The sequence below is a fragment of the Carassius gibelio genome, chromosome A25, assembly GCF_023724105.1.
Source record: "Carassius gibelio isolate Cgi1373 ecotype wild population from Czech Republic chromosome A25, carGib1.2-hapl.c, whole genome shotgun sequence".
Classification (NCBI taxonomy): Eukaryota; Metazoa; Chordata; class Actinopteri; order Cypriniformes; family Cyprinidae; genus Carassius; species Carassius gibelio.
In genome coordinates this window covers 1,729,407-1,751,256 of record NC_068395.1, presented here as the reverse complement: position 1 = coordinate 1,751,256, position 21,850 = coordinate 1,729,407, and the positions used below count along the sequence as shown (strand labels likewise).

The 21,850-nt window shown below is 36.3% G+C and overlaps 1 protein-coding gene across 5 annotated transcripts in view; it reads left to right on the top strand.

The window, feature by feature from the left end:
* Positions 1 to 5,253: 5,253 nt before the first annotated feature.
* LOC127947258 (myelin regulatory factor) overlaps positions 5,254 to 21,850 on the top strand; it is a 34,414-nt gene continuing 17,817 nt past the window's right edge. For 4 of the 5 annotated variants that reach the window (XM_052544256.1, XM_052544254.1, XM_052544255.1 and 1 more), the window contains exon 1: positions 5,254 to 5,808. In XM_052544256.1, the coding sequence (XP_052400216.1) occupies positions 5,760 to 5,808 (49 nt within the window). In that variant the 5' untranslated portion in view covers positions 5,254 to 5,759. The remainder of the gene's footprint in view (positions 5,809 to 21,850) is intronic. The other variant, XM_052544253.1, reaches the window with a different exon arrangement.

Below are 21,850 nucleotides of genomic sequence, written 5' to 3'. Positions count from 1 at the left end.
CTGCCTGTCCAATCGCAATCTTTATTTGGTCTGGGTTGCCAGATTTCCCCAACAAAACTACCCCAATCGTGTTTGCGTAGGAAAACAGCGGACTTGGCAACACTTCCCGGCTCGGTCCGAGTGATGGACTCTGGCGCCCCCTAGTGAACGGGAGTGACGAGACTGCAATACATTATTTGGATAGACGTTTCTAAATCATTGCTAGGCAAGTACACACAATACATTAATAAACATTTTATACAGAATACCAATACTTAAACAATACTAAAAAGCTTCTGCTTGATGATCAAACATTTTGGAGAAAACATTTGTTGTGATTTAATATTGCTCAGTAACAGTAAAAGTTTCTCTGTCTCTTTTGTAATCTTTGGATTTATTATTGTTACACTGGCAAATAGAAAATAAAAAATTAAAACAATTATTCTAAAAATGAATGTAATTTTCCACAGTTTTGTTTATTTTTATTTTAAAAATTATTTCAAAAGGCACTGGCTCGAGGTTGGAGAATGTTTTTAATCAATATAAGTGGTCTAATACCTATATGTGTATATAAGTATGCCAATTAATCAGGCTCATATGGTATAATGTAAATTATAAATCAATTATTATGCATATTAATTGAGGTAGCAAACAGGATGCAGAATTCCAAATCAAATTTCAGTGTGAGGATATAAAATGAATATGGACTGAAATTTCTTTTTTTATTTCTAACTAGAAAAACAAAGTTAGTAAAGACAGACTTTGAATATTGATATGATAAAAAAAACTTTTTTTTTTTTAAAGTTTTAAAATGAAAAAAAAAAGTATTTAAATTGAACAAGACTAATCAGTACAAATGATCCTGGGTTTTGATTTAAATTGAAATGAACATTTTCATGAATTAATTCTCAGATATGCATTGTTTTGTATACATGCAACTAAAAAAAAAATTCTTAATAATGTACATAATGGAAACATTTGGTTTTAAAAATATCTGCAACCAGTAATCACACACACAAATAAAAACTGTATGTAACACAAACCCATATGCACACTCTTTATAATTTACTGGAATGGATGATAAGACACATTACTCAAAATGTAGACACACCTGCTGAGAGAGAGAGAGAGGAAATTCTAAGGTTTTTGTGTGAAATATAATAGAAAATGTTTTAGAGGTTATTGAGTTGGGGTTTTATATTGTTAACAACTTATTTTAGCGCAAATCGCTACAAACCAGAGTGTCTGTCATCATTTGCTTATAGCTTTACTGAATGACATGGTCTCAATGACTTTAGTCAACAATAGTCATATAGAGCCAGAGTAAGACATGCTGTAACTTCACATACACACACTCACATATAAACACACACACACACTAATTGTGGATGGTCACATGTGTGCGGCCACACAGCTACACTCACATTTAGATGAAGTGCATTAACACAGCCAGATGTTTCTTTGTCTCTGCAGCCTCAAGCTCTTCTTTTTCTCGCCTGCGTCCTCCCAAACAATCCACACAGTGTGTCGTGGGAAGAACGGGCGTCTTGTTCAGGTCAAACAGAGGAAAAAGGAGAGCGAGAGAACGAAAGAGAAAGATGCTCCAGCTGTGAGTAAAAACAACAAAACTGCATTTGATTGGGAGGGGGGTTGGATGGACACAGGGTCATTGTTTGTAAAGAGGTCGCGGATAAAGAGACGAGAGAAACAGATCCCTCAGCTCATGCAGTGATAAATGATTGCATTACACCTCATTCATTCACAATCCCTCAACCAATAACACAACCGATGTGATGCTACAATATTTTAAAAACAGAATCATGAAAAACGGTATAAAAATAATACAAAATGACACAAAATCACAATAATACCATGTAGTTTAATAAAAAGTGACAAAAATAGGCCTAAATAAAATAATAGCTGTACCATCAGATGGTAATAGTTTGATATATACCACACTAATTTATAACATTCACTTAAAAAATACAAATAGCATGGTATTTACATTTCTTTGCTAATATTTGTTAAATTTAATAGTGTAATTCAATTACTGTAATTACTTTCTCTAAAAGGTAGTGCATTACTCATTAATAATTAGTTTATAAACCTCATATCAGCCTTAATTAACAAACAAGGATAGACATGAACTGTTCTTTTAATTCTTACAAATACAAATAAAATTGCGTAAAATTGTTGACCAAAGTGTTTAAATTAGAAGGTAGTACATTTTAAACACATTATAAAATTATATGTTAAACTTGGATGCTAAATCTACTATTATGTTATATTATATCTATACTTTTAAATTACAGGGGGAAAAAATGAAGAGTAGAACTTTACGTTTTCAATGCAAAACTAACAAAATTCCAGTAATTTATTACTTGGCTACTAATTAATGCATTGAACTCAAGTGTTTAGTTCTCGTTTCTGTGCTTTGTCTCTTTAGTTGGCCTGAAAAGTCACTTTCGAACGTAATAAATTGTCACGGATAAACCGGAATGAAAATCCTTGATAAAAATAGTTTTTTTGGGGGGGACATTTGTCTTTCCTCGCAACCAGTGGTGGTTCTACACGGAGGGAGGCCCGTGCCTCTGTAGACATGTCCCTAGCCACCCCTTGGGCCACCCCCATGCTGAAAAAAAAAAGTGATATTATTTTACACGCGAGCGCCAAAAGCAGAACGTTCTACACAGGTAAATTAGTGCATAGCACCCAAACACTTAGGAACTTAATCATATTCAGGGATGCAAACATGGCGCTTTTCGGGGCCTCCCGTTTTTTTCACATCAGTTTGGGTGACTTGGGTCTGATTATAATTTCTCAAAGTCGTCTGAACCAATTCCATAGCTTAATGTTATGGACAGAAGACTATTTACATCATTAAATTAAAGTTTACGGAAACCTTGTTTACCCTCCTCTGCGGCTGTCAATCATTCTCCCTTCAGTATTCAAATAGCGCGCACCTCGTCCATTTACAGTAGGATGCATGGTAAAACTCTCTCCAATATTATATACTCACATTATAATGCTTGATCTGTAGATAAAAAGGCTGTGGATTTGCATAAAATGACTTTTATTTTGTGTATTTTTATTTTATGTTTGTTGCTGTTTTTAAAAGACTCGCTTGTGCCTGTTAGATCGCGTTATGATTCGCGAACCCGCTCTGAAGTCGTGTTCTGACTCAAATGATTCGCGAACCTGCTCTGAAGTCCTGATCTGACTCAAATGATTCGTGAACCCGCTCTGAAGTCGCGATCTGACTCAAATGATTCGCGAACCCGCTATTAAGTAGCGATATGACTCAAATGATTCAAATGATTCGTAAACCCGCTCTGAAGTAGCGATCTGACTCAAATGATTCGCGAACCCCCTCTGAAGTCGCGTTCTGACTCAAATGATTCGCGAACCCGCTCTGAAGTCGCGATCTGACTCAAATGATTCGCGAACCTGCTCTGAAGTCCTGATCTGACTCAAATGATTCGTGAACCCGCTCTGAAGTCGCAGTCTGACTCAAATGATTCGCCAACCCGCTCTGAAGTCGCGATCTGACTCAAATGACGCAAATGATTCAGATGACTCAAATGATTCGCGAACCCGCTCTGAAGTAGCGATCTGACTCAAATGATTCGCGAACCCGCTCTGAAGTAGTGATCTGACTCAAATGATTCGCGAACCCGCTCTGAAGTCGCGATCTGACTCAAATGATTCGCGAACCCGCTATTAAGTAGCGATATGACTCAAATGATTCAAATGATTCGTAAACCCGCTCTGAAGTAGCGATCTGACTCAAATGATTCGCGAACCCCCTCTGAAGTCGCGTTCTGACTCAAATGATTCGCGAACCCGCTCTGAAGTCGCGATCTGACTCAAATGATTCGCCAACCCGCTCTGAAGTCGCGATCTGACTCAAATGACGCAAATGATTCAGATGACTCAAATGATTCGCGAACCTGCTCTGAAGTCCCGATCTAACTCAAATGATTCGCGAACCCGCTCTTAAGTCGGGATGTGGTATAGTTTCCACATATTTGTCTAAGTCCAATTTGAATAAAGAAAAAAGAGGTTTATAGCCAGTAAACTTTTGTTTATAAATGTGAAATTTAGCTAACAGGAAACATAAATTAATTATGTAATATTTTCCAGTATTCTCTTTTGAATGGTAAAACAATCCAAATGAAAACAGAAGTCACTGTACAACAGAAGTGAAGAGAAGTCACTTACAAAATAACACTGAATAGATGCCAAAAAGTCTGACCAAAATTTTTCAGTGTAGGAGCATTGCCAAAATAAATGAATGAAGACTTCTTCAGAAGAATGACAAAAACAGCAACTCACGTCAATGTCTAACTTTAGTTGGGTAACATTTGTGAATTAACTTAAATTAAATTAACTTGGTAAGCAGATATCTATGAGGCAAGGTCCATAATTTCTCCCAAGGTATATTCTCCACAATGCTATTCCAATTAGGTATTATGTAAGGAATTGGTATTATCTCTCTCTGAAAGAGAGCTCTATTTTTATAATAATTTTTTTCTTGATCTGCAGAAAAGCAAACATTTCCAATCATTGTGTCAGTTAAATTCAGAGTGTAAGTACATGACCATGTACTTACAATACCTTGTTTGGTGTGTGGTTCACATTTGTCTGCTGTGCTGTAAATAAACAGTCATGGAGCAAAAAGCCCAACTCATCTGGTTCAGCGTGTCGAGGACTTTGGTTTTGCATCTTTTTTTTGTTTTACTGGAAAGACACACTGCAACAAAAATCCATTGAACACTTGAACATGGATTTGACTACTTAAAATCATTTTGTGAGCTCAGTTTCGAAGCGTTTCATATTATCATGGTTTTGCGCCCTGAAAGATTATTAAAAGCTTATTATATTTTTAGCCTGCACAATACATTTAAAATAAGCATAATTTAATTGTATATTATTTCTGTGTAGTGTAGTGTAAGCATTATAAATATATACACTTTTGAATTCTTGACATTCATATATAAATATTCAATTGTGATATGTATGATTGCCTGATTGAACTTTATAAGAGTACTAATAGTAATTTGTTTTTATTAACATTGTTTAGATTGTGTAAAATTACTGTGTAGGTTTTTTCAAGAATTACTTAAGTATTTATTTGCATTACATTTAAATAAAATATGTTGCCATTTTTAATGTGCCCCTCTTGTTAAACACTGGCCCCTCCTTGGCCCCCCTAGTAAAATTTGTCTAGAGCCGCCACTGCTTGCAACTGAGCGCGCGCGCACGGCGCAAGTTCAGCAAGAGCGCGCATAGAAGGACGGTGAGCGCGCTTCACTGAAAGTGACTCGAGCGTATCTCCGTGCGCGAAAGAAACTCTCACTGGCTCATTTTAACCGAATAAAATATGTTATCTAACTTCAAATGACTATCTCGCATGAAATAGATCTGTAGTTATGCCTCGTGCTTATAAATAAACGAAATCATCAGGGGAAAACTGGAATATGCCTCCACCTGACATTCAAAGGTAAAATCTCTTCAGAAAAGGAATTTGTGTTTTACGCAAGAAACCGTTACAACAAAACTTTTAATTTTATTTTTTATTGTTATATTCATTAATAATCCAGAGAAGATATTGACACCGAACTCGTTCCGGGGAACTCAGTGGCTTGTTAGTAACTTATATAAAGATAATTGTGCGTCGAGATGATGAGCGTTTAAAGCGCACGCGACTCCCGCCGCTCCCGCGCGCCGGAGGATCCGTCCGTTAATGTTCATGGAGTTTATACGCGGGAGCCACTAGAATGGAAACCGTGATTGATGAAACGGAGGCCTTACAGAGATTCTTCGAAGGTAAGACAGTTCATCGATCACCTGTTGATGTGACAGTTCAAAAATAGTTTGTTGGTTTCTTCCCTAATAATGTTACAGTGACGTATCAGATGGCAGAACCTCGCTACAGTTTCTATATTCAAGTTTTTAGGTGATCTAAAAGTCAGATTTTATTTGTCTGAGTCAACTTGACTAACTGTACATTACGCTACACTGATAAAAGCATGCGAGGGTTACACTAATAAAAAAAAAAATACCATGGTGTATGTCCAAAAACATGCGTTCAAGAACTTGTTTTGGTACTTTGCTGGTACTTTTTGTTGCTTTTTGCCTGAGATGAAATAAAAAATGTGATTATATACTACTCCTTTATTGTTACGTATGCATTACGTAGAAAAAAACACATCTTGTTAGTGATGATGTTCTACACTTATTTCTCAATAATCTACTATCCTACAGTTAAAGCTCAATATCAATACATGTTTAAGTTTAGGGATTAGTTCACTTACAGAAAGACAATTTCTCACCTTCTTTCTTAGATTTACTCACACTACACAGTTTCTTACTTCAGTTGAACACCAAATAAGATATTAGTATCCAAACAGTTAATGGGAACCATTGACTTCCATAGTAGGAAAAAAGTCAGAGTTGCCTGTCAACTGTTTCGGTTAACAACATTTTAAAAAATATCTTATTTTGTGTTCAACAGAAGAAATAAACTCATACAGGTTTGAAACGAAGGGAGGGTTAGTAAATGATGACAGAAGCGACTCCTTTAACTTGCCAATGTCTGTTGTTTGCCAATATGGGTTGGTATGTATTTTACCACCATGTTTTTTCTCAAACATTATTGTTGCATGATTTAGCTGGATTATATGTGTCATGCTGAATATTTTGGGAGAGAAACACAAAAGGCCACATCAGGGCATTGGAGGGGTCAGAAATCAGTGTAGGAATGTTGGGAAAGGGCAGAAAGATGGAGGGGATCACAGAAAAAGAGGGATTTGATGATGATGATGTACGGATGCAGGGAGCGAAGGATGATATCCAGAGGAGAGAGAAGGAGGGGTTTGAGAAGAAACACTGGGAAGGATGGAGGAATGTGATAAATGGTGTGTTTGTAATGGTTATGACAGAGACATTGAGAATAGGAGAATTTAAGAGAGAGATGGATTCATGAATAGATAGCTGGGAGTGTTGGGCAAGGAAAAGGAAAATAAAAACAATAGAATTATTCACATGTGATATGCTCTGATTTGTCTATTTTGTGACATTGGTCAAAATCTAAATTTGTTTTTTTTTTGCATTGTTTAATGACAATTTAATACACTTTATCAACAATTTTCATTATGATAATGATTTATAAAAATATCAAGTATTTTTAAATAAAGTGCATTTTTTTATTACAATAATGACAGTCAATATGAGAATCATGACAATTACAAAAAAATATTGATGCTCTGCCGTATTTACAATTTTAACCTTTTTTAAAATTACAGTAATGAGAGAATAGCTACTGAGAATATTGAGGATTACAAAAAATGTCTAGATGCGTTGCAATAAAGACAATTTGTCAAATTTGTAAAGCATTACAGTAATGAGAATAACTAATGAGAATAATGAAAATTACAAAAAAAGATTTAGTTACATTGCAATAATGTTAATTTGCCAATTTAAAGTAATTACAGTAATAGGAATCACTATTGAGAATAATGATTACACAAATATTTTTAATGCAGAAATGACTTTTATTATTATTTTAGTAATGAGAATCATTACTGAAAATAATTAGAATTACAAAAAAATATCCAGTTACATTGGGGTAAATGCTAATTTATTTTTAAGAAATTACAGTTATTAGAATCACTATTGAGAATAATGAGTACAAAAAAAAACTTTTTATTGTAGTAATTGAGAATAATGATAATTACAAGAAATACCTAAATACATTGGGGTAAAGGCAATTTTACAATTTAAAAGACTACGGTAAAGAGAATTGCTACCGAGATTAATGAGAATATATTCATATAGATGCATTGTGGTAATGACCATTTGAAGACTTAATTTGTAAATAATGTTATTATTTTTTCTTTTAGATTTTGGGGGTAAAAATATGACCTGGATATGTGTGATTCGCCCTTTTAAGCATTACATGTGGTTAAATCACTGCAAAATGTTGATTTATTGGCTTCTGCTTCTTTTCTTTACTCTTTTCTTGTCTTTCTTTTGTTAAGAGTTTTGGCCCTCCCCATTGTTTGTTTTAACTTTACTGTCCTCTCAGAGTGGTCATATTAGTTTCTGTCAGTCATCGTTGTTTATGGCAGATTCTAAGACACACTATTTGAGGTACATCATTAGGCATGAGTGTGTTTTCTCAGAGCAGGTGTAACTGTTTGTATATATGACAGGTTTTCACTGTAAATACTGTTGACTTCATTGGGCTCTGGGGTTCACGGCCGCCAAGCGATGCTCTTTTGTGAGAAATTCACATGTTTACATTCTTCAGTCGGGGAGTGATGCAGACGGTGTGCCTCTGGTCCCAGCCAAAACCCTTCTGTCTCTGCCTTGGAGATGATCTGACAGCCTTCTCCACAGAGACACGCTAGAAAGGTTAGCATGTGATGTGAAATCGGGAATAATTGTGGCGCGGACACACTTATTTTTTGCAAATATATAAAAAATCTGTTTTTGTGAACCCCTGTGAATCAAGCAGTAGATCCTGATTGTGATTCATTTCGATTCTGTTGTCGTTTTCTAATTTCTATTTGTGCAATTGAATAGATGGCGTGTTGCAGTTTTTAATTGTGTTGCACATCCAGGAATCCCGATGAATGATCTGTGTGTTTGTGCTCTGTTTGTTTGTTTGTGTGTGTGTTGTGCGGGGAGGGTATCTTAAGTGAACATCCATTGTGGAGTACAGCAGCACAAAGAACAAAAGAAGAGACAGATTGAGCTGTTTGTCTGTAGGACTCATTTGACCCTTAGAGGAAAATTTCATTGCTCAGAGGTCGCGCTATCAAAACTTATTTCATTCAAAAATCAACTTGGGTGTTTCTTTGACAAGAAATTAATAGAAAAGGGCACATATTGGTTCAGTTAAAGAATTAAATGAGAAATGTTTTAGGTTACGTTGAGATCTCTGATTTTTGACTGAGACTCTGTATTTTTTGGCAAATGTGAGCACAGTTCGATACTCTGTGTAGATTTCTTCTGTACAGAGGAGACACATAAAGAGGTTACTGGTGACTTTTTCTCCAGAAGAAATATCTGAGAAGCAGGAGACTTAAGCAAAATTCTCCATTTGCTCTTAATTTAATTGATGTCTAGTAGTAACTTTATTTATATATTTATTCCAAATAAAAATAAAAAAAATTCATCTTCGTATCTGATTTTAACCATTAAAATTGTGTAAATTTGACTTGAAATAAAATAAACGTTAACTTAAAATAATATTTAGGGGTAAAAACTTCATTGCACTTCAAAACTTCATGCAGTTCATTGGCAAAATTTCTAATATTCTTTTATTTTAACTTTAATACTAAAATAATAAACAAACGCAAATGAAAATTAATATATAGACATTAGGGGTGTAACGGTACGTTTATTCGACTGTTTTGGTACAGGGCTTTCGGTACAGTGCACGTGTGCACCGATTGACCGAACGCAATATTTTGTATGAGGAACGTAGGTTCATTGTCGTGTTTCCAAACAAACATATTAAGTGGCGGAAGTCTTCGCGTTCAATGCAAAACCCGCCCTGCAGCTGATTCTAAGGCCGGCGACACACTGGATGCGTGGCGCAAGCGTCTAAGCTGCGTATCGTGTTGATTCGGCTCCCATGTTAACAGGTTAGAGCTTGCAGACTGCCTACGTGAGACGCGCGGAAAACGCGTGCATGCTAGAAAAACCACCGATGCCTATTTTTCACGCGACACGAAAGCGTGTTGGAAGTGTTTCCAGGCAAAATAGAATAGGAAAATATGTTTATATGTCATTTTGTACACAAATACATATAAATTCATGACACTTTGATGTTTGAAAGTCTATAGGTTGACATATTCAGATATAAATGTAATTAAAAAAATTAATTAATAATTATCGATTTTCAAATATTGTACCTGTCAAACATAGTCTATTTTGCCGTCAATACTGTTGACAGGTGCAATATGCCAGAGTGTCACCGACCTAAGGTTTTCAAAAGGCATCACGTGAGTGTGAACATCACTACAACTAGGAAAAAAAACTATTGTAATTCAAACGCAGCTCCCGTCGGCGTTTAAACAGACCTTTGCTCTTAATTCCGATCGGTCCAACGCAATAACGAAATATGAGCAGGTCTAAAAACTGAAACTGTTGATGCTGCACTTTACATTTTTGAAAAGTTATATATATATTTTAAATATGAGCAGGCCTACAAGATGGGATTGGTAATGCTGCACTGTAATCATCATATAATTGATATTTTTCATTATATTTTATTATATGATATTGGTTTGATACTGAGAGTATTTTATTTAGTGGAAAACTTTGCAACAGTATTTTATTTCTTATTCTTTTTTATTTTATATATATTTTATTAAAAGTATTTAAAAAAAGTTTATATTAATAAACAACCTGCAGTTTAATGTTTGCATTTCTTTCCCTTACTGTACTGAAAATGAACCAAACCGTGACTTTAAAAACGAGGTACGTACCGAACCGTGATTTTTGCGTACCATTACACCCCTAATAGACATATAAAAAAATATAAAACACAATCTTACCAAAACTTTATCTAAAACTAAAATGAATATGGAAAATAATAATACACAAAAACATCTTCAAAATATTAATAAAAAGCAAATGTAAACAAACAGCCTTGAGAAACGCTTTCTGTGTTTTATTTAATCGCAAGGAAATTTTAATGATTGACGCTGTTGAAAGGAATTCTGGGAAACGGTTACTGGCTTCTATCCCTTCGGTTCTGAGAGGCATGGAGTGAATATTTTTCAGATATTTACCTAAAGATAACTAGCACAGAAACCCCCTGTGACATAAGAGTGCTCAGAAAGCATTTTAGCCCGATTGAGTCTAGCCATAAGCTGCTTAAAGAGGGTCCGCATGCCCCTCTCTCTAATGCACAACATCATTCCTGGCATACCTACAAGACTATTAAAAATCAGAATGAGGTGCGAGTAATGTGTCTTTCTTTTCTTTTTTTCTCGCGTCTTTTTTTCACTATTGCTGCCTCATTCCAACTCCATTAGTGTGACAGTATGCAGACAGGGTGAGGAAGAGAGATAACAGACAGACGCACACAGATGGATGCACACACACTCTCATACATGCTGTGGGTGGGGTAAGATAAGGGCAGGGCACAGGTCATACTAACACACACACATGCAACATGTAAAAGCAGAAACACATATGTATGGGTTTTTGTAAGGCAGCAAACATTAAGCACACATGCACTGTGATTTATGGGGGCTGATCAGTTGAAACGTCAGCATACGAGTTGATGTTTTGGACCACAACCCATCTGTGGGCTCAATAACACCGAAAGTTATCCCTACACCACCCAACCCGATCCCTGCCAGCTTTCGTTTTATATAAGGAGCTTTTTTTCTCCTGATAAGAATGTCAAATTATTTGGGAAATTATATGAATCATTATATTCACAGTAAATGGGCTTATCTTAGGGCTTCCCCCTTCGGTAGAAATAATTGCATTATTTATATTCAAATTTTTCTGGATTCTGTTTTTCCATTTACATTTTTCTCCACTCCTTTTTAACAGTTAAATTAAAGTTTATCAATCAAAAAGCAAGTCTTATTAATTTAAATCATGAAACTTATACATTTTCACATCAGTTTAATACAAATTGAACAAAAATTACATTTTTAGTTTCCTATGAAATGTTTTATGTTTTCTCGCCATATTTTTTATTGTTACCAAATTCTGTTTTAGCATGTATAATTATTTGAACGCGTAAAACAACTTAATTTTAAGCCTTAACTTAAGCCTTATGATTTTCCCCCTCAAAAATTCGGTGTCCATTTTTATTGTTATTAAATCAAAGCATGAAACATTAAATTAATTTATCTTTTAATTACTAAAAATTTTTTAGCAAACAAAGGGCATTTAATATTAAAATTAAAAAATGAAAGAAATGTTGTGTGATTAGTCCTTGAAGATAATGTTTGTTACATTTTAGCAGTAGTAGTAGGCTATGTACATTCTACTGAAAAATGGGTTCCAAAACAAACCAGACTTTTATTTTGACTGGTTGCTGCGAATACCTTTACAGTTCTGTGCATGTGATACGATGCTTTTTTTCAAATCAAACTCGGCTCGGTGTTCATCTTCAGTTCTCTCTTCACAGCAGTTCAGTCAGTGTACTGTTTGAGTAAGGCTGGGACAACGCGTGGAGGTCATCGATGACGTCGACGCAAAATATGCTCATCGATTCGTCGACCTGTTTTTATTTCTCTAAAAAACGTTTGCAAAACGTTTACCTTATGTGCGCTGAATATACGCGATGGCCGGATCAACATTCTGTCCAACATTATATCACCAATCCAGGGGTTTTTCTGCATTGATCTTTTTTTTTGGCGGCTGTCAAAGCCTTATTTGATCGGTGAGTGATGTAGAATAGAATGACTGCTGCGCCTGACAGGGCGCGTACAAGAGAGAGCCCCGGCTGCGCGCGCATTAACAGTCTTCAAACAACACGAGCGCATCTTGCTTCTTGAAAAAAGTTTCATGTGGAGCATTCAGAGATTTTTTTTTTCTCCATGACAGGCTGCTGGGTCCCACTGTTAATTTTTATTTATTTTTTATTCTCTGTATTAGCTTAAAGCCCTCAAGTTTACATTGGTTACTGTATTCTTTCAATTGCTCTAAACAAGTATTTTGGGTGACCTTTTTATTGAATGCTAGACATCAAGTTGTTGTTATTTTCATCTGAAAGAAGAACTTTTTTTCAGTAAGCTAGGCCCTATATGTTCAGTAAGCTTGTTTCAGTAAGCTATGCGTTTTCAAGGTTTTATTGAATGCTCTCTCTATACAAGTGCAAAGTAATGCATTCTTAGTCAGTCTTTTATTTTGTAATTTTAAGAGGAATAAACATATATTGCAATGTTAAGGAATTCATGTTTTTTTCATTCAGATATGTAAATCATCATGTATAAATTGTTAGTAGTCAATTAATGGGGAGATAATCGAAATCGAATCGGTCTGAAAAAATTAATCGTTAGATTAATCTATGCATCGGAAAAATAATCGCTAGATTAATCGTTTAAAAAATAATAATTTATCCCAGCCCTAAAACGGACACAAGTTTACATCAAGAATGAACAATGAGGCATAAATAAGTTTGAAGTTCAGTGTTAAAAAAACGGAGCAAACAGAAATAGTGATCTATATTATAGCTCTATAAATTAATCATACAGACTTTATTAGAGTCAAAGAAAGACAAACGTTTAAATGAAAATGCGTAATATACAGTTCATTATGCACATTAACAACGATTCAGGCGAGTATTATGCAATTAAACGAAAAACAATGTGAATGGCGCTCTGTGGCAGGGCAGGATTTTCTGTCAGCTGCATTTAAATCTGGGTCTACAGTTTCTTGCTCTAGTCAATGTGCAGCATCGCATGTCTAAACAAAAAACACATGCTCTCAGCTATTTCAACCACTAGGGGCTGCTCTCACACTGTACAAACAAAGCCGGAAAACTATCGGTATGGATAACCGATTGTTCCAGCAAACAACTATCGGTGCCGATTAATCGGCAAAAGTGATACATCGGTCGACCTTTATTCTGTATCATAGGGCCCCACGCAATTGCGTTGTTTGAATGGCTCCTAAATGGGCTACTGTACTTGGTGACTTTTTGTGAGAGTATTTGGGCAGGTAAGGTCACATTTAGCTTGATGTCAGTATGTCATAGATCACTCAGGTAAAGTGTGTGCACATACAGATAGTTCCTGGGGCTGATGTTTGATGGAGGGAATAGTCTGTCCGTTTTGCATGGTCTCGTTCATGTAACAGTGTATTTATTGTTGTCACTGGAATGCATTGTGTTTGACCAGCCAGGCCTGTAGCATTCACATGCCAGTTCCATTACAACAAACCAAATATTACGCACTTTCCACATTTCAGGTGACCATGATCCGATTCCCACGTCATTCCTTTTATTGGAACTCTATGATTTGTGTGCAGTGTTATTATTATTTTTTTTTCATAGATTTTTGTAGTTATTTAATTTTATATTTCTGCTTAGTTTTAATTTATATTTATTTTAACATAGTAATTTCAGTTTGTTTGTCACCAAAGCAACATTTTTATTTTAATTTTAAATTTTTCATCTAAAGTTTATATTTTAATAGATTTCATTTCATTTCATTAAGTTAAGTCAATCAAATGTCATAAGTAACCTGACTGAATGAAAGGGATTTTTCAAACTGATTGGACCCAGTAACTCCTGAGTATAGCTGCATTCATGGCCTAATGGTTAGAGGGTTGGACTCCCAATCGAAGGGTTGTGAGTTCGAGTCTTGGGCTGGCAGGAATTGTAGGTGGAGGGAGTGCATGTACAGTGCTCTCAATACCATGACTTAGGTGCCCTTGAGCAAGGCATTGAACCCCCAGCTGCATAAATGGCTGCCCACTGCTCTGTGTGTGTGCACTTCGGATGGGTTAAATGCAGAGCACGAATTCTGAGTACGGGTCACCATACTTGGCTGAATGTCACGTCACTTTCATTTCACTTTCAAAATCACATACTTTTTTCCCCTTACTATATATAGCAAAGTATGCAATTTCAGATCAGCCTATGTGAATCTTTTTAAATTATTATTTTAAAGAATCAGTTTATAAGAATCATTTGCTTGCTTACTGGTCGTGTTTTTTTTGGTTATGCAAACAGTTCTCAATGATATCTCAATAGGAAAAAGTTTTTTTTGTCATTACTTTTCTCACATTTGATCTAATTTCTTTGCCCATGGTGATGGAGATTCAGCGGCATAGATTCTGCCACTTAAAACAATGCTAGTAACATATGCAGATATTTTTTTAAATAGGAGATGTAAACTCATGTGGCTGGTCAGACCACACCAGATTATCTGGCCAGTGACTCGGCATGATAGTAGGGATTAATCTGGGGTGCTGGGGTTTAAATTGGGCTGAGATATTGGCAGTGGTGATTAAGCATGTGGGACTGTTGCTGTATGAAAATGTATCATTCCTTGAATTCCTTATTGTTACCCGACTTTTACATGTTTTCTTCCTTTGCTGACAGTATGAGAACATTCATTGCTCTTTAGCGCTCTATCATTCCCTCTCTCGTGTTCGTGGAGAGTAGGTAAGCTGCTCAGGTCGGCCGGTGTGTTCAGTGCTGGTGGGCGACCAGAACTGTGTGTGGTGGCCTGGTACAGCTCTGTCTCATGACTGAGACCTAATCCTGCATTACAACACACACACACACACATTCGCGTAACCCTGGACCCACCAACTGAGGTCCAAGACGGAAAGGTGTATGTTGTTTTGAAGGATATGAGAGACGTACTGGGTCATAGACACACACCTTCAGTTTTGTTTCCATCCTAAAACAAAATGCTGTGGCTTCGAGCAGGTAATGTCTCTCTTTCTTCCATTGTTTTTTTTTTTTTTTTGGTAGAGAATAATATGCATTGCCTTTTTTTTTATTGATTATTGCTATTTACATTTCACATTGCCAGACCTCATGCATTTTTTTTTCAATATATATGTGTGCATGGTAAATTAATTTGTATATTTCTAAGTAAACATATGAAAACCAGTGTAATATTTTCATAAGATGGTGTATTGATATGGACAAGATTATTAGTGGTGTTTGCTAAAAAAGAAAAAAACTTTAACAATATTAATTGTTAAGTTTTAGCATGTGACTCATTCGGCATTACTTGCACTAAAAGCATGAATGATTCTCTAAATTGCTGTTACCTTTCTAATAGATTTGACTTGCAAATGCAATGAAAGATTAAAAGAGGAACCCAAACCATTTCATATCATAGAGACTTAGGGGCGTAATCTTTTAAGGTAGTAAGCAACCACTCACAACACCCTAGCAACAGCATATCAATGTTAAAAACACTCAGAACTCCTTAGCAGATCGATAGCAACATCATGTTGGGTTTGGTCAGTCGTGCAAGGACCTGAAAACCACACTTAAGTAAAAGTAAAGATGTCTTTTCAGAAAATGACTTTGGTAGAAGTTGAAGTCAGTGTTGGAGTCCAATCCTCTTTGTTTGGGCTTCCCAGGAATTTATGTTTAACTCGGTTCCCGAAAATTATAATCCACATGTAAAACTATGTGCAGCACATTTTGCTGAGGACAGCTTCCTCAATCTCAATCAGTTTAATGCCGGATTCGCACAAAGATTATTCTTGAAAGATGGAGCAGTTCCCCCTTTGTCTGGAGAAGTCGTTGTTTATGGACCACAACCGTTAAGTGTATTTTATTATTTAAGTTGGTGCGTTTAACAGTTTCTGTAACTTATTACACAAAGGGCAATGCTGTTTAGCTTTGTTAACTAGATGTTAGGGCTGTGCAAAAAAAAATAATGCTATTTTCATGCGCATTTTGTCAGTAAAAACGCTCCTGTGACTATAAATACATCTCCAGTACGTGCGTTGTGGCCCAATCGCATTACCAGGAGGGCAGCCTGCGCTCAGCTGCTGTCGAATCACAGCACAGGTACCGCTGGCCCAATCAGAACCCGTTATGTATTTCTGAAGGAGAGGCTTCATAGAACAAGGAAGTCATCAGCCTGTTTTTATGACAGTGAAAACAGCGGTATTACAGATAAGTGAATTGTGTGAAAAATACTGTGTTGTTTTACACGCGAAACATGAACACGTTATATTGCACATTGTAAACACAATCAAAACTTCAAAAAAGCGCGTAAAACGGGACCTTTAAAGGATGTGATACTTATTATACTTAAGTATGTAAAATAAAAATGTAAATCTTAAAATGTAAAATAATGGTTAAATATCAAACATACCTTAGTATTGAAAGTAAATGCAAAATGGAAAAGGAGCAAATACATATTTAAAAAATGTTTATACACAGTTTGAATAGCAAGGTTGTTTTGTGTTTCTTCCATCTTGTGTCTTTGGGTTAGCATAAGAGGCTTTTTTATGCATTAGCAGCATTTCGTTTCAGTTTACAGTGGGTACGGAAAGTATTCAGACCCCCTTAAATTTTTCACTCTTTGTTATATTGGAGCCATTTTCTAAAATCATATAAGTTCATTTTTTTCCTCATTAATGCACACACAGCACCCCATATTGACAGAAAAACACAGAATTGTTGACTTTATTGCACATTTATTAAAAATGAAAAACTGAAATATCACATGGTCCTAAGTATTCAGACCCTTTGTTAAGTTTTTAGTAGAAGCACCCTTTTGATCTAATACAGCCATGAGTCTTTTAGGAAACGATGCAACAAGTTTTTCACACCTGGATTTGGGGATCCTCTGCTGTTCCTCCTTGCAGATCCTCTCCAGTTCTGTCAGGTTGGATGGTAAACGTTGGTGGACCGACTTTTTCAGGTCTCTCCATAGATGCTCAATTTGGTTTAAGTCAGGGTTCTGGCTGGGCCATTCAAGAACAGTCACGGAGTTGTTGTGAAGCCACTCCTTCATTATTTTAGCTGTGTGCTTAGGGTCATTGTCTTGTTGGAAAGTGAACCTTCGGCCCAGTCTGAGGTCCTGAGCACTCTGGAGAAGGTTTTCGTCCAGGATATCCCTGTACTTGGCTGCATTCATCTTTCTTTCGATTGCAACCAGTCGTACTGTCCCTGCAGCTGAAAAACACCCCACACATGAAGCTGCCACCACCATGCTTCACTGTTGGGACTGTATATGACAGGTGATGAGCAGTGCCTGGTTTTCTCCACACACACCGCTTAGAATTAAGACAATAAAGTTCAATCTTGGTCTCAAAAGACCAGAGTCCTTCAGGTGTTTTTTAGCAAACTCCATGGGGGCTTTCATGTGTCTTGCACTGAGGAGAGGCTTCCGTCGGGTCACTCTGCCATAAAGCCCAGACTGGTGGAGGGCTGCAGTGATGGGTGACTTTCTACAACTTTCTCCCATCTCCTGACTGCATCTCTGGAGCTCAGCCACAGTGATCTTAGGGTTCTTCTTTACCTCTCTCACCAAGGCTCTTCTCCCCCGAAAGCTCAGTTTGGCCGGGCGGCCAGCTCTAAGAAGGGTTCTGGTTGTCCCAAACATGGATGATCAGAAGAAATGGACAGGACCTGAGTTAAATTTATGAGTGTCACAGCAAAGGGTCTGAATACTTAGGACCATGTGATATTCCAGTTTTTATTTTTTTTATAAATCTGCAAAAATGTCAACAATTCTGTGTTTTTCTCTCAATATGGGGTGCTGTGTGTACATTGAAGAAAAAAAAATAACTTAAAATGATTCTAGCAAATGGCTGCAATATAACAAAGAGTGAAAAATGTAAGGAGGTCTGAATACTTTCCGTACCCACTGTACATGTTTTATCCAAAGCGACTTACAAATGAGGATAACAGAAGCAGTCAAAAACAAAAAAAGAGCAATGATATACAAATGCTGTAACAAGTCTCAGTTTTCTTAAACGCAGTACACGTGACAAGGGCTTTTACATTATATAATAAATAAACAAAAACAGATAGAATAGAAAAAGAGCAAGCTATTGTTAGAGGTCTTTTTTATTTTTATAATTGTATAATACATGAAAATAAAACAGATATACAAAAAGATTAGAAAGATAGTTCGATTTTTTTTTAGAATAGAATAAGAACAGTGAGTGTTAAAGTTAGAGGGTCAAATAAAGATGGAAGAGATGTGTTTTAAGCCGATTCTTGAAGATGGCTAAGGACTCGGATTGAGTTGGGCAGGTCATTGCACCAGGAGGAACATTTAATTTAAAAGTCCGTAAAAGTGACTGTGCTTCTTTGGGATGGCACAACCAAGCAACGTTCACTTGCAGAACGCAAGCTTCTAGAGGCACACAAGTCTGAAGTTGTGAATTTAGGTAAAGGGGTGCAGAGCCAGTGCAAACTGATAAACACAGGTGTGATGTGTATTCTATTCGGCTCATTAAAAATTAATCTTGTTGTCGTGTTCTGGATTAATTGTAAAGGTTTGATAGAACTGGCTGGAAGACCTGCCAAGAGAGCATTGCAATAGTCCAGCCTGGACACAACAAGAGCTTGAACAAGAAGTTGTGCAGCGTGTTCCCAAAGAAACGGCTTGATCTTCTTGATGTTGAATAAAGCAAAACTGCAGGATCGGACAGTTTTAACAATGTGGTCTGAGAAAGTCAGCTGATCATCAATCATAACTCCAAGGTTTCTGGCTGTTTTTGAAGGAGTTATGGTTGATGTGCCTAACTTGAAAATGTGCAATGATAATAAAGTTGAAACTAATCTAATCAAAAAAAAAAAAATGCTTTGAATTTTGATGATTCTAAATGCATTTTAATAGTAAGTAATAAATATGCTTTGTGGAGTAAAAGTATATAAAATTGTATTTTGATTTGGAAATATAGTGGAGCAAAAATGAAAGTTGACAGAAATATAAAGTACAAATTCTCCCAAATAAATACTTAAGTACTGTAACAAAGTATTATTAATTCCTTACATTACACCACAGGTTTGGACATATTAATATCAGTATTGAACAGTTAAAAGCAGGTTAATTACAGTTTTAAATCTGAAAACATAAAAAGCAATGAATTGAAATAAACTTTAACTAAAATTAAATTAAATATAAAATATATTCAAGTAATTTAAATTTTGGCAAATTTTCTGTAAATTTTTTCTTATTTTTATTTCGTTTTTACTTGAATGAAAATTACTGAAAAAACTGAAATAAGATCATTAAAAACGGTATAGACGTTTAAAAATAATAACAATGATGAAAGTGACAAAATCAAACAAATAAACTAAAACATAAACATAAAACATTTGAATGTCATTAAAAAATGAAAACGTATTTTCATTTTTAGATTCTCTTGAGCCTTGTGACGATATCAGGTCAAAGTTTTGTCTGATTTTACAGTTCTCTCATCAGGACAATGATTGAGTGAGTGTTTTCCTCTGTAACTGTGTGGATACTCAAATGAATGCTGTATTGATCACAGTGATGATGTGTGTGTGTTTTGGTCTTTCTGAGGAACCCAGGGCATTGTGGGTGGTGTTTACCGTTTGATAATATAATGGACTTCGCTCTATCATACTTTACTCTGGTGTGAATTAGAGCTTAATGATTAACATGCATAAGATCTCGCATACAATAATCAATTTCACAGGCAAATATGTAGAGAACAAGGGCATATATGTATGTGTAGAGTACACAGGGAGGTAAAGAGAGATGGAGAGAGAGATGGAGGACGGGATGTGTGGTATATAGTTGACTGTGATTAATGAGTTCTCAAGGGAGTGGTTTTAGTTTGGCCCCTCGGTGATGCATTTACAAAACAGTACAAAGCATGTGTTTCTCTTCTGTTTGTTAAAATCACCTCCTTCTCTTTTTCTGTCCTACAACATTGCCCTCTCACTCTCTCCCCCTCTCTCATTCCCGTCAGTCAATCTTGCAGCCGTTATCAGCGCTGGCCTGGCAGATTAACACAGGAGGATGGAAACATCTGGATCTTATTTAGTAAAATCATCCTTCTCTGTATCTCCCTGCCTTGCTGGCACACTCATAAAACTGTCCGAATAAAGAGCTCAACCGCTGTACCTCCAAACATTACATCAGTGCTGGTTTTACCAGCAGAGCACTCATTTTTTACAAACATATATAGATTTATTTTTTAAAGCACAGTTGCAATAACTCAAATAGCTTATGAGAAGAGATTGGTTCGACTGTTGGTTTATTCCTGGTGTAAATATACACTGACAGGCTGATACCAGCATATAAATGGATCCACAGAAATGAACTCACATCCACAGAAATGATCCATGACGTTTCACGGGTGGATCAGAAGTCAAAACTGTTAATTGGCCACCATAAAAAGGTATTGGAAACTGTTTTGGGATATTTTTGGGAGTCACGATTGTGTTGGCTTTCTGTAAATGGTGCTGTCTAGGTCGGATATCCACTGGGGCGGGATGTGAACCCTCTTCGGCTGTGGGAGGCTGGTGGACCAGAGAGTTTTCCCAACACTAACACTGGAATTCTTCACATTCCGTCTTCGTTAGTGGCCTAATCTATCAAAGAGAGAAAGAGAGGGGTTTAGTGGGGGTCTCTACATACCCGACTACACCTCCGCCTGACCTTGAGGCTGATTCCCCTCATTCTCTCCATCCTTTGCTGCCTTGCCTTGCTTTCTTTGTGTAATTCACATATCTGTAGGCTACCTGTTGTTGAAACTTGCACTTCTGTGATTGCATTCATTCCTCATTTACATTTATGCATTTAGCGGGCACTTAATCCAAAGCAACTGAGGAACAAAAAGGGGGAACAAAACCACTTTGTCATTTCAGTATCATGATTTTAGGTTATAATTGTATGATTGCAAAGCAAAAGTGTGTGTGTGTGTTTTTTTTTTTTCAGTTTAGTTTCATGTTTTTCTAAAATTATTATGCACCCATTTTTTCTGCATTGATTAAAAACTGCACTGGTATTGTATCAGATCGCATCAGATCAGAATTGGCCGATAGAATTTCTGGTATCGGATCGGACCAGTTCTGAAAAATTTGTATCATTGCATCCCTAATATATTTGTTGTATTTTAATTCATTAACCCAAAAACATGCACATGCCTCTTTTTAAATATAGCCTATTATACAATGCATAAAGAGAACGATTATGCAAGAGATTATCAAAGAAAATGTGCTTTATTTGGGTTAAGTGTGCAGGGTCAGTCGGCCCGGGTGAGAGTGACCTGTTGCAGGTGTTGCACTCGAGTTATTACAGCGATGGGTCATGTGGGGGAGATTTGGAGAGATTTGGTAAAGAGCTAGAGAAAGGGGGCAGATACATAGAGAGGTATGGATGGGAGGAGAGTGAAAAGCCATATTTTAATGCAGTAT